The following is a 14224-nucleotide window of genomic DNA, read 5'->3' on the forward strand; positions in this document are numbered from 1 at the left end:
CAGTATCAACCGACCCTGACATGCCTACCATTCTCACACCCTCAATGTTACTTACACAAAAGACCAGCGCTACCTCAGCCCCTTCTGGATACTTCAGCATGAACGAACTTCATGGAAAACAGTGGAAGCAAGTCCAGTGTCTCTCTGACACCTTTTGGAAAAGGTGGAGACAGGAGTACCTGACGATGCTGCAGACGCAGAAAATGGAAAGCAGAAAAGCCAAATGTAAAAGTGGGAGATGTTGTCTTATTGAAAGACAGTCAGGCACACAGAAATTACTGGCCAGTCGGGCTTGTGGTAAAAACCTTTCCCAGTACTGACAAAAAGGTTAGGAAAGTAGACCTAAAAATTGTCAAGCAAGGAGCTGCTAAGGTGTTTCTGAGACTAATCTCAGAGATTGTTGTTCTTCTTTCTGAAGCATCCTAGAGACAAAAGATAAAAATAGAACGGACATTATTTGTTTCTTGATATGTTTTATTTCATAGTGGCACAATTTCATTATACCAGGCGGGGAGTGTGCTGCCATCCTGTTAGAAGGTAACAGATTATTTTATTACAATGGTTAAATTGGATTTTCATTGTGTTCAATGGTGTTATTTGCCCCCTAGTGGCGCTTTCTGGTACTTAGAAAGACTACGCAAACAGGAAGTACAGAATTTGTTCTGCACACATAGAAGCAGCTACAAACAACGCTACGGTGCAGGTCTTTCAATGTAGTTATTTCTTGTCACGCTTCAGCCTTGGAAAAATATTTGCTTGTAAGTTCGATTCAAGCATTTCAAGCTAATGATGATCATCTTGTTATTGATAGAGTTGCTTACATATCAATGTTGGTTGCATTTACTCACAAATTGCAATGCCTTTAATGTATGTCGTTAGCTGTATTACTTTGCTCATGCGTCATGCAAACAAATTGTAAAATATACAATACTGTAGTTTTGTTACTGTTTCTAGTGTAATATGCTTTGTTATTCTACATAGATGGTTGTACATTAGAGTAATGAAAGGAGCCAATTACCATATGAGTAACAATTAGCGATATGGTTTGGCATCATGCCAGATGCATGGTACCTTAGCGCGTGCTTTATTTTTATGCAACTTCAGATGTTTAATGTACAGCCACAGTATGTCAGTGTGAATTGAATACTAAAGTATATTCTTTTCTGTATTTTGCAGTTTCACAACATAAACGTTTTCAATATATTAATTCAAGAACAGTCACGCCTTGGGAGTTTTATTGAAGACTTAGTTGTTAGCTATCTGTCTAGTTTTGCATGGGAACGCAACTCAAGGGCAGAATACTTCCCTTTCTGATATTCTGCATATCACCAGGGGCATGTGAAATACAAGCCTGACCTCTCCCCTCTCTTGGCCCCATGTACCTGAGCCCCAGCTGAGGGAAGAAGTGCAACTGCCAACACCAGAGTCCAAAGGGATACATTCTAATAACAAGTACATCACATAAGCATATTATGCAGATAAGACATCTTAATTATCTATGTTACCCAACTAATTCTCATTCATCCGCTGCTATCCTTTCACCCTCCTCCAACTGTCAAAGTGGGAGAGTAGGCCATTCTGGATAGGGCAGGTACTTGTGTGGTTCCATTCCCTAGAAGGGAGGACGGGGGTAGTAGTAACATAATATTCACTGCAGTGTAATTTGAGTATAATGATGTCTGTTTCTTGTGAGGTTTTCTGTCCTCAGATAAAGAGAGCTATGAAAGCCTGTCTACAGATGAAGAGCAGTGGTTCTCAGTCCTGGTCCTGGGGACTCAAAGGGGAGCACATTTTTTGTTTTTGCCTCAGCACTCCACAGCCGATACAAATGGTCAACTCATCATCAAGCTTCAAGTGGTATTTCTGCATAACTTCATGAGGATGGACAGGAGGACCAGGAGGGGATCTGCAGCTCGCCCCATGTGCCAGAGAAGTTTGCTGCTCCGCAGGACGTTTCAAGGATGGGGTCCAGCGGCGCATCAAGAGAGGCAATCGGTGTGCAGGAGATCTTCACCTCCTACGTCTTCGAAGAGGGTGCTGTTCCCTGTCAACACCATAGACTACACTATGCACAGCCAAAGGCTCTTTTAAGAGCCATCCACATTGCAATAATAATATTCTTACATTTACTTAGCTATGTTAACTGCAGTTATTCAATTCCTAGTTTCTCTCCCTTTGATTTCTACTTCTCAGGTGAGGGTGCTGTTTAGGTAAGGGTGTGATGTCTGTACAAAAACAAAACAGGGTATTTTAAGTCACCCGTATTGAAAAAATGTAGAACAATTAGAGACCCTATAACCCACACCTACACACTCATGTGTCAATCTGATTGGTGGATTGTGTTGTGCAGTAAGCAGGCTCAGGTGTAAACTCAGCAAAAAAAGAAACATCCCCTTTTCAGGACCCTCTCTTTCAAAGATAATTTGTAGAAATCCAAATAACTTCACACATCTTCATTGTAAAGGGTTTAAACACTGATTCCCATGCTTGTCAATGAACCATAAACAAATAATGAACAGGCACTTGTGGAATGGTCATTAAGACACTAACAGCTTACAGACGATAGGTCACAGTTATGAAAACTTAGGATACTAAAGAGGCCTTTCTACTGACTCTGAAAAACACCAAAAGAAAGATGCCCAGGGTCCTTGCTCTTCTGCGTAAATATGCCTTAGGCATGCTGCAAGGAGGCATGAGGACTGCAGATGTGGCCAGGGCAATAATTGCAATGTCCGTACTGTGAGACGCCTAGGACAGCGCTACAAGGAGACAGGACGGACAGCTGATCATCCTCGCAATGGCAGACCACGTGTAACAACACCTGCACAGGATCGGTACACCGAACATAATGCCTGCGGGACAGGTACAGGATGGCAACAACAGCTGCCCGAGTTACACCAGGAATGCACAATCCCTCCATCAGTGCTCAGACTGTCCGCAATAGGCTGTGAGAGGCTGGACTGAGGGGTTGTAGGCCTGTTGTAAGGCAGGTCCTCACCAGACATCACCGGCAACAACGTCGCCTATGGGCACAAACCCACCATTGCTGGACCAGACAGGATTGGTAAAAAGTGCTCTTCACTGCAGAGTGCGGTTTTCTCTTCCTGGGGGTGAAGGTCGGATTAACGTTTATCGTCGAAGGAATGAACGTTACACCGAGGCCTGTACTCTGGAGCGGGATCAATTTGGAGGTGGAGGATCAGTCACAACATAATCGGAGTCATTGCAGGCAATCAACGCTGTGCGTTAGAAGGAAGACATTCTCCTCCCTCATGTGGTACCCTTCCTGCAGGCTCATCCTGACATGACCCTCCAACATAACAATGCCAAAAGCAATACTGCTCGTTCTGTATACTGCAATACTGCTCGTTCTGATTTCCTGCAAGACAAGAATGTCTCACGCCCTGACTTTAGATATCTCTGTATTCTATATATTTTAGTTAGGTCAGGGTGTGACTAAGGTAGGTACTCTAGGGTTTTTTGTATGTCTAGGTTTTTTGTATGTCTAGGGTTTTGTATGTCTAGGGGTTTTGTAGGTCTAGGTTGTTGTTTTTTTATCTATGTTGGCCTGATATGGTTCCCAATCAGAGACAGCTGTTTATTGTTGTCTCTGATTGGGGATCAAATTTAGGCAGGCCTTTTTCCCACTTTCTGGTGTGGGATCCTTTCTATGTGTAGTTGCCTGTCAGCACAATATTGTATAGCTTCACGTTTCGTTTGTTATTTTGTTAGTTTGTTCGGTGTTCATTCTTTTAATAAAGAGAATGTACGCATACCATGCTGCGCCTTGGTCTCCTTCATACGACGAACGTGACAGAATGTCAGTGTTCTGCCATGGCCAGCGAAGAGCCCGGATCTCAAACCCATTGAGCACGTCTGGGACCTGTTGGATTGGAGGGTGAGGGCTAGGGTCATTCCCCCAGAAATGTCCGGGAACTTGCAGATGCCTTGGTGGAAGAGGGGGGTAACATCTCACAGCAAGAACTGGCAAATCTGGTGCAGTCTATGAGGAGATGCACTGCAGTACTTAATGCAGCTGGTGGCCACACCAGATACTGACTGTTACCCCCCCGCCTTTGTTCAGGGACACATTATTCAATTTTTGTTAGTCACATGTCTGTGGAACTTGTTCAGTTTATGTCTCAGTTGTTGATTCTTGTCATCTTCATACAAATATTTACACATGTTAAGTTTGCTGAAAATAAATGCAGTTGACAGTGAGAGGACGTTTCTTTTTTTGCTGAGTTTATAACTGTGGCTCCTTCCACCTTCAAAGAATAGGCAAGACAGCCAATCATGGAGAGTAGTAAGACACTTCATTATTTCTATAACCATGATATATTTTTTGTCCTCATGTGTCTGCATGTTTTTCAATATCAACTACAGCCACTTAGTGTGGACACCAGGTGAGGCCACACACAGATTCCTGTTGAACATGGTATCTTTAACTACATTATTTTCTCAAAAAGTCTTCCTCCAATTCATCCCTCTCTTTCATTTTCCCTAAATCTGCTAGGTGATATCAGCTGTGTTGGTAAACCCCTCCCACATCTGAACTGGCTACATAGAGGGAACAGCATAATCAGAGGTGAAAGGTCACTTGGTTGGGTCATGTATTATTAAAGATATGCTTTATATTGAAATACAGATTGATGTAGTTGTCCCAGAGTTAATGATCCAAGGTCAGATTTGCATTTCACTTCCTGATGATTATGACTGACAGTGTTAGAATAAAAAAAAAAAGCACAAGGCTTAAACATGATCTCTCTCTCTCTCTCCATCTGTCTCTTGTCTGCAGGTATGTTTTGATGTGAGAGAGGATGCCAACCCCCAGTTCCATCATCGCCACCTCACCCGCTCTTAAAACTTCTTATGGGCACGTCCCACCTGGCCAACATCCAGTGAAATTGCAGAGCGTGAAATTCAAACTACAGAATTATAAATATTTAACTTTCATAATATCACAAGTGTAATATATCAAAATAAGGCTTTACAGTGAAAGCACACCATGCGATTATCTGAGGACAGCGCCCCGCATACAAAAGCATGAAAAACATTTCAACCAGGCAGGTGCGCCACGAAAGTCAGAAATAGCCTTATTATAAATGCCTCACCTTTGATGATCTTCTTCTGTTGGCACTCCAAAAGGTCCCAGATAAATCACAAATGGTCATTTTGTTCGATAATTTCCTTCTTTATATCCATAAAAACTCAGTTTAGCTGGCGTGCTTCAGTCAATAATCCACCCATACACTTTTCCAAACAAGTCAAACAATGTTTATAATCAAACCTTAGGTACCCTAATACGTACATAAATTAAAAAATTTAAGACAGAGAATCGTTATTGTCCTTACCTGTAGAAAAAATACCGAAGAACGCGCTCTCTTCCACGCACTTGTAAACACTACAGCCAAAATGAGAGCCACTGTCACGCCCTGGTCTATATTTATTATGTTATCTTCATTTATTGGGTCAGGCCAGGGTGTGACATGGGTTTGTTTGTAGTGTGTTTCGTCTTGGGGTTGTGTGGGGTGTACAGATTAGTCTATGGCTGCCTGAGGCGTTCTCAATCAGAGTCAGGTGATTATCGTTGTCTCTGATTGGGAACCATATTTAGGTAGCCTGGGTTTCACTGTGTGTTTGTGGGTGATTGTTCCTGTCTCTGTGTTTGTTGCACCAGTCAGGGCTATTTCGGTTTTCGACGTTTGTTGTTTTGTATTGTTCGTGTTTTTTCATCATTAAAGATGTATCGAACGAACCACGTTGCATTTTGGTCCTATCCTTATTCCACCTCTTCGTTAGAGAAGGAGGTAGAAGAAACCCGTTACAGCCACCTAGAAAAACTACAATTTCTGGCTCATTTTTCCAAAACCAGCGTGAAACTCTTTCTAAAGACTGTTGACATCTAGTGGAAGGAACTGCAATCTGGGAGGTATTCCATTGATTTTCCCATAGACAGCCATTTCAATGAGTGCTGAGCTAAAAACAAAAAATGCATTCCGGATGGATTCTCCTCTGGTTTTCTGTTAAACTCACAGACATTATTTTAACAGTTTTGGAAACTTTAGAGTGTTTTCTATCCAATACTAGCAATTATATGCATATTCTAGCTTCTGGTCCTGAGTAACAGGCAGTTTACATTGGGCACGCTTTTCATCTGGACTTGAAAATACTGCACCCTACCTAAGAGAGGTTAAGATAATCTTCGGGCCGACTGGGAGCCCAAGGCTGGTTAGGAGACACCACTAGAGACAGTATTATATACTTGTGATGAACAGAGAATATTAGTGTAGCACTGTGATTCATTAATTATATTCTGTCTTCCCTGCTCCCCTGTTCTTACCTTTTTCCCTTTGTCTTTTACACCTCCCTCACCACCACCTATTTCTTCCTCTGTTTTTGTTTATAATGCACACCAGATGTGCATTGATGTACAGATTGAACTTGTATTTATAATATTGTATTATATTTATAATGCATGTATTATGTATTTATACACTTGAATAATTAACTTCTTTAAATAAAGCGTTTCACATTCTCTACTGGTTGAAATTAAGTACTACACTAATTCTGTGTTTATCAGATCATTGCAGAATAAAATAATTAGATATTGAGATGAACTGGTTTTAGAGTATTTACATGATGCATAGGAAGTGTAGTGTACTGTTTTATTAAAATTATATTTCTGTATATATGAATGACAAATAAGCCATTAACTAGTTATATCATGTTTCTAGTCTATTTCATAGTTACAGTGTGTAACCATTGATGTCCCAGGAACAAGATTGGTAAACACTATTGAAGTGCATAATTCCAATACATACAGTGCCTTGCGAAAGTATTCGGCCCCCTTGAACTTTGCGACCTTTTGCCACATTTCAGGCCTCAAACATAAAGATATAAAACTGTATTTTTTTGTGAAGAATCAACAACAAGTGGGACACAATCATGAAGTGGAACGACATTTATTGGATATTTCAAACTTTTTTAACAAATCAAAAACTGAAAAATTGGGTGTGCAAAATTATTCAGCCCCTTTACTTTCAGTGCAGCAAACTCTCTCCAGAAGTTCAGTGAGGATCTCTGAATGATCCAATGTTGACCTAAATGACTAATGATGATAAATACAATCCACCTGTGTGTAATCAAGTCTCCGTATAAATGCACCTGCACTGTGATAGTCTCAGAGGTCCGTTAAAAGCGCAGAGAGCATCATGAAGAACAAGGAACACATCAGGCAGGTCCAAGATACTGTTGTGAAGAAGTTTAAAGCCGGATTTGGATACAGAAAGATTTCCCAAGCTTTAAACATCCCAAGGAGCACTGTGCAAGCGATAATATTGAAATGGAAGGAGTATCAGACCACTGCAAATCTACCAAGACCTGGCCGTCCCTCTAAACTTTCAGCTCATACAAGGAGAAAACTGATCAGAGATGCAGCCAAGAGGCCCATGATCACTCTGGATGAACTGCAGAGATCTACAGCTGAGGTGGGAGACTGTCCAAAGGACAACAATCAGTCGTATATTGCACAAGTCTGGCCTTTATGGAAGAGTGGCAAGAAGAAAGCCATTTCTTAAAGATATCCATAAAAAGTGTCGTTTAAAGTTTGCCACAAGCCACCTGGGAGACACACCAAACATGTGGAAGAAGGTGCTCTGGTCAGATGAAACCAAAGTTGAACTTTTTGGCAACAATGCAAAACGTTATGTTTGGCGTAAAAGCAACACAGCCCATCACCCTGAACACACTATCCCCACTGTCAAACATGGTGGTGGCAGCATCATGGTTTGGGCCTGGTTTTCTTCAGCAGGGACAGGGAAGATGGTTAAAATTGATGGGAAGATGGATGGAGCCAAATACAGGACCATTCTGGAAGAAAACCTGATGGAGTCTGCAAAAGACCTGAGACTGGGACGGAGATTTGTCTTCCAACAAGACAATGATCCAAAACATAAAGCAAAATCTACAATGGAATGGTTTAAAAATAAACATATCCAGGTGTTAGAATGGCCAAGTCAAAGTCCAGACCTGAATCCAATCGAGAATCTGTGGAAAGAACTGAAAACTGCTGTTCACAAATGCTCTCCATCTAACCTCACTGAGCCTGAGCTGTTTTGCAAGGAGGAATGGGAAAAAAAATTTAGTCTCTCGATGTGCAACACTGATAGAGACATACCCCAAGCAACTTACAGCTGTAATCGCAGCAAAAGGTGGCGCTACAAAGTATTAACTTAAGGGGGCTGAATAATTTAGCACGCCCAATTTTTCAGTTTTTGATTTGTTAAAAAAGTTTGAAATATCCAATAAATGTCTTTCCACTTCATGATTGTGTCTCACTTGTTGTTGATTCTTCACAAAAAATACAGTTATATCTTTACGTTTGAAGCCTGAAATGTGGCAAATGGTCGCAAAGTTCAAGGGGGCCGAATACTTTCGCAAGGCACTGTACATGCAGACACAGCATCATTCAAAGACTGGAATTTGATACTCCTGGTATTGGATATGACTGAAAAATTATCTCAAAGACATTCATAACTGAACTGCACCTTTATTTGTGAAGGTAGAATACATGATCAGTAAATATACTAAATGTACAGGCTACAATGTGGGGATCCCATACATGTATATACAGAGGTGGGACCAAGTCATCGTTTTACAAGTCACAAGTAAGTCTCAAGTGTTAGCACACAAGTCCCAAATCAAGTGAAGCCCCAAATCAAGACAGGCAAGTCCGAGTCAAGTCAAGACCGACAAGTCTCAAGTCCTAAACTTGGGAGTTTTGAGTCCGAAACAAGTCATAATGTGCTCTTCACCAAATGTAATACCATTTCACATTTTTAACAAAAGAGTAATTGTATATTACATTTACGCAAATCATGAATGCTTTTAAAAATATATTTATTACTTTCCAAATAAACTTTATATTTCCATGGAAATACATGTGTAGCCATGAGAAAGACCCCCATAGCGATTGACTATTGAGGATCGCTAAGAGGCGCAATCGGACGATGTGGGCTTGTACACAACCTAGGAAGAAACCTAGGGGGAAACCTAGAAAGGCCAAAACCTAGGAAGAAACCTAGGGGGGGCGCCAACCCAGAAACAATCGCCAAACCTTAACACACACACACCCTATGTGTGTTGTTACAGGAGGCCAACGTACGTAATTATAGGAACAGCAATAACATCAGCCAGGATTTAGGCTATCAACTGCCTAGCCAGTTGTGGCTCAATCTTGGGTGCAATGTTCACGTTCTCGCACTGACTGACGGTGTGGAACGTTACGTTAGCCTACATGCTACACTAGCAAAGATATTGTAATGACCTGACTAGATCATAAATGAACAATTGTCCAGACAGAGGCTTGAGTTTGCGAATTGACGGTTTATTAAACCAACTTTACACAGGCTACTGTTTGGGCCGTAGCACACGCCAAAAAGATAACAGATAACCCACAAGCCAATCGTGACCTTCTCTTGGGAAGCCCAGACGTAAGAGAGAGAGAACAAAAAGCTGAACCTGGTCTTAACTTCCAATGCTCCACCCCCCCTCCACGCCACTCCGCCAACCACCAGGATGCCCGGCATCAGAACATTCCAGGCATTCCCGTGATTGGCAGATAGCAGGTTGATTGACATGTCGGACCCCGCGAACACCGGGTACTGGTCAGTACAACACAACAACCTCCTAGCCTAACACATAACACACCGCTGTCTGTGCGGGTCGCTACAATATCAATTATATAGCTGTCGGCTGTATTAGTCATGACTTACCGTTCTTTGTGCAGCTTCAAATGTCGACCAAAGTTGGAAGTTGTTGCGCCTCCGTCTGTAATTTTCTTTGCGCATGTTTTGCAAGTTGCAATCCGTTTTTTTGTTGATACAGAGTCGTCTTTATATCCGAAAATAATAATTTTGGGTATCATCTTTCCAAGGACTCCATCTGAATTCACCCTTTTTTAATAGCATCATTTTTTATATCGGCAAGTCAGTTCGAGGCAAAAGGCTCAAGTCCAAGTTAAGTCACAAGTTACTGATGCTAAAGTCAAAGTTGAGTTGCAAGTCATCATATTTGTGACTCGAGTCCACACCTCTTGTGTATAAAGGACTTGCATACTTGGCACAAAGTTATATTACATTAGACTCAATCCATAGGCTTCATTAATGTCATTCAGACTGTTTTGAAGTTGATACAACTGGTTATGATAGCTGAGGTTCATAGCTGGGCTCTGAACTAATATGTATATATATCAAACGCTTAGGATCCATAGACAGATCGGCTACATAGCAGCTACGCATCCATAGGCATACAGATATTTTTTATCAGGAAACTACATTAATAGAATATAAAAGAGCGTAATTAATATTTGGTCTACATCGAACTGCCTTAATTTGTGCATGATAAACTACCTTTACACCCACAGCTCTGTCGATGAATTTGAGAGTGGTCATTTATAGCAGCATGAGGGATAATCTGTCAATAATGCATGACTTTGGGGATTTTCCCGGGGCACATGTGCAGGGAAAGGCACTGACAGCCGAGTCGCGTAGGCGGTAGCAGAACTATAAAATCGGATGTATTTCAATAAGAAGATAAAACGTTACTTTAGACTTCGTAGTGGTGGTTTGATATGGATAAGTGCGCAAGGAACAGCGAGATTCCTCACGATACGTTGATTTCAATGGCGCAGCAAGAGTCTGTTGTTCTTTTGCTCAAACACTGTCAAGAAATGAAGCGACAGGAGAGTCGCTTGCGTCTTGTCACGTTATTCTTGGTTCTGGGTTGTGCAGCTGTATTTGTCTTTACGCAGCGTGTGAATAGAGACTGTAATGAGAAGGTAAGCAATGCGACATCCATATGTTTTTAACGGGGCACAGAGATGCCGGAGAGCTTTAGCGTTGGATTTTAATGGAGCTTTAACTTTCATTACTGTGGGTGACCATTAATAATTAACTTGTGTTTGTAGGATTCATTCAAACATGCAGAATACTCACCACAGCAAGCTATAGGTATGTAACTATTTCGTATGATATGTCTTCCATAGTACATTACTTTGATTTGATGATTTAAGCCTCGAGAGGCGCGTCTATCAGCAGCGTAAAGCAAGCATGCGCTGATCATTGTTTTCTTTTTCCTACCAGATCGTCAAGGACAGAACCTGAAGCCAAACGCTCACCTGAAGCCAAACGCTCACCTGACAAGTATGTCTTAGTAAAGCGTGTTTATATATATATATATATATATATATACATATATGCATGCATGTGAATGGACCGGATGTGTGGGTTTGCAACTTTGTAAAAAAAAGTTTGCTGATTTATACCAATTCTTCTTGTTATACAATTGTATTATCTCATGTAGCCTAGATATGCCTTTATGATTCTCTTTTAGGAACCACATGCTTTTTGGATATCACTGAGAAATCCCTAGTGTATGGGTATGGTGTTATTCACATGCCTAATCAAATTTACTGTTTAGTTTGCAATTAGGCTATAGTGTGCACATTGAGCTGTGGTAATATTGTGCAAGGGCAGCAGTCAGGAATGTTGGCTTTTTGTGTGTTGAATATCAAGTGGATATATTTCCAGAATCACAATCGTTTATATATTTCCTCTGATCCTCTCCATCTTCTCCTACCTCCAGCATCATCAAGGTGCAACTCCGTGCCTGACGATTACATCCAATGGGAACACCGGGAAACTGGCTTGGTGCACATGCAAAATTTCACCTATGATGAGAAGAAGCATGCTCTGGTTGTCCCTCAGGGAGGCCGATACTTTGTCTACGTAGGGGTCAACTTTCGAATGCCGGATAAAGACAAGGTATCTGGCAAGATCCATTTTCTTAGCCTGAAAGTCCTGAAATTCTCCAATAGATACCCAGATAATTTCCCTATCATGGAAGTCAAGGATAGCATACCAGATAATAGGAGAGGAGCGAGGACTGTGTACACGGGACAGGTGGTTGCTCTGGAGGAAGGGGACCTCCTGAGGGTGTCCATTAATGAAGACAATTATGAATTGATTGACTGTTCAGCAGAGACTGCCATGTATATTGGTGCTTTTCTCATCTAGACAAGGAGAACATGTCTATTCCAAAAATATGCAGTCTGTGTGGATTTATATTATTTATTTCCATGCTTACTTTTAGTAGGACCAGTGCATGTTTCAAGGCACATTTTAAAATCCTTGTGGATACAATGGTCCTGTAACATGCAGGTATTCGTTAAAGCTTTCCTTCTGATAAAGCTGACCTTATTTCAGGGTGGCAGGTAGCCTAGTGGTAGGGCATTGGACTAGTAACTGGAAGGTTGCTAGATCAAATCCCCAAGCTGTCAAGGTAAAAATCTGTTGTTCTGCCCCTGAACAAGGCAGTTAAACCCACTGTTCCTAGGCCATCATTGTAAATAAGAATTTGCTAAGCTGACTTGCTGTGTTAAATAAAGGTATAAATGTATTCATACATTCATTTCATAGTATGTACTGTTTGCTACACATTTCCTTTCTTGATTAATCAATAAGTGTTGTTAAATGAAATAACTTATTATGATTTTATAAAGTGGGGTCAATTCCTAACTCAAAATGTTGCGTTGTTTTGTGCAAGAGTCAATGTAGGATTTGACCCTTGGACTACAGCCGCTACAGACATATGACGTTTTCATTTTTGTGTCCCTCAAAAACTCAAGTTAAAAATTTTCAGACGAGTTGCATACAAATCTCTGTTGTCCATCACCTGTAAATGGATTACTCCCATACAAACCCATTGGCTCAATTAGCAATTTTCTAACACAAAATCTTTGTGTGGCCGTAGCCCTAGGGAAAGGTATTAAACTCCCTTTACTGTATGTTATTCTGACTGGAAGCAGAATGTAATTTTGTAATTTGGGTGAATTATCCTTTTAAATATGTTACCAAGTAAACACTTTATATTGACCTTTCTGTGAATAAAGTATTTAATTTCTGTAAATAACAAATTTCTACTTTGGGATTCTTCCTTGAATGAAAGAGAAACCTGAGGCATAGCAGTGAAAGTTGGATAGATGACAATTAAACTCTTCCTGTGCGTGGGTTCCTAAGTGTGAACCTGGCCTGAAAAGGTTGTGTCATCATCCCTGAAAGTTTTCCATTTCTTAGTCAGTGGATGCGTGTAATGGAAAGATGTTTCTACACTGCAGTTAAATTGATGACTCTTTCCCCTCTGATCTTAAACATAATGAATCACTCCACATGGTTTACCTAACTACTGAGGGGTATATTACAAAGCATGATCAACAAGTTAGCCAGCTAACTTTGATAAGCAACCAGTTAATTGAAACAGCTAAACTTCGGTATGTGTTTTTGTTTGTTGAAACAATTTGACTATGCCCATTTCAAGCTTATCTTTAAAGTTATATCAGAATATTTAGGCAAGTTAGCTGGCAAACTCCTTTATCCTGCTTTGTAGAATACACCTCTGGTCTCCCCTTCATGATAAGCTATTGCTACATCCATTTTTGGACTTTTAAATTAGTGATATATACCCATTGAATATAACGGTTGAGTGTTCGAATCTCATCACGGACAACCTTATCATTTTAGCTAATTAACAACTACTTACTACTTTTTAGTTACTTTGCAACTACTTAACATGTTAGCTAAACCTTTCCCCAACTCTAACCTTAACCCTTAACCTATCTCCTAAGCCTAACCTTAATCTAACTAACGTTAGATTGGAATTCATAACATATCATATGCTTTGCAAGTTCATAACGTAATGTATGAAATGTAATTCATAACATATCATATGAAATGGATGATGGACATCCACAAATGAATGCATAGCTTACCAAACATAACACATACTAATTGGAGTGTCCCGGATTTATGTTTACTATGTTATGCCAATGACTGGAACGAACTGCAAAAATCCCTGAAGCTGGAGACTCATATCTCCCTCACTAGCTTTAAGCACCAGCTATCAGAGCAGCTCACAGATCACTGCACCTATACATAGCCCATCTATCTACCTACCTCATCCCCATACAGTATTTATTTATCTTGCTCCTTTGCACTCCAGTATCTCTATTTACACATTCATCTTCGGCACATTTACTATTCCATTATTTCCGGTTCCGGTTGGAGCGAGCGGTCGCATCTACACTTCGGTCCGCAGGTAGTATAACTTTTCATTACATTTCGTTATAGTACAACGGTTTGATTTGTCTAATCTTAGCAATTTCTTC

General features: G+C 40.7%; 1 protein-coding gene across 1 annotated transcript; it reads left to right on the top strand.

Moving 5' to 3' along the window:
- Nucleotides 1–10324: 10324 nt before the first annotated feature.
- On the top strand, nt 10325–12976 carry LOC135516919 (tumor necrosis factor ligand superfamily member 15). Its single transcript, XM_064940987.1, has 4 exons — nt 10325–10840; nt 10970–11012; nt 11145–11204; nt 11647–12976. The coding sequence occupies exons 1-4, from the start codon at nt 10634–10636 to the stop codon at nt 12075–12077; spliced, it is 741 nt and encodes a 246-aa protein (XP_064797059.1). The 5' UTR covers nt 10325–10633; the 3' UTR covers nt 12078–12976.
- Nucleotides 12977–14224: the final 1248 nt, after the last annotated feature.

Source organism: Oncorhynchus masou, chromosome 28 (assembly GCF_036934945.1).
Source record: "Oncorhynchus masou masou isolate Uvic2021 chromosome 28, UVic_Omas_1.1, whole genome shotgun sequence".
In the NCBI taxonomy this organism is placed as follows: domain Eukaryota; kingdom Metazoa; phylum Chordata; class Actinopteri; order Salmoniformes; family Salmonidae; genus Oncorhynchus; species Oncorhynchus masou.

Bases quoted from the DNA above. Each gene is read 5' to 3' on its own strand.
- LOC135516919 (XM_064940987.1), top strand. From the start codon at position 10,634: ATGGATAAGTGCGCAAGGAACAGCGAGATTCCTCACGATACGTTGATT. The intron at 10,841-10,969 runs GTAAGCAATGCG...TTGTGTTTGTAG, and splicing joins ATAGAGACTGTAATGAGAAG to GATTCATTCAAACATGCAGA. The intron at 11,013-11,144 runs GTATGTAACTAT...TTTTCCTACCAG, and splicing joins CTCACCACAGCAAGCTATAG to ATCGTCAAGGACAGAACCTG.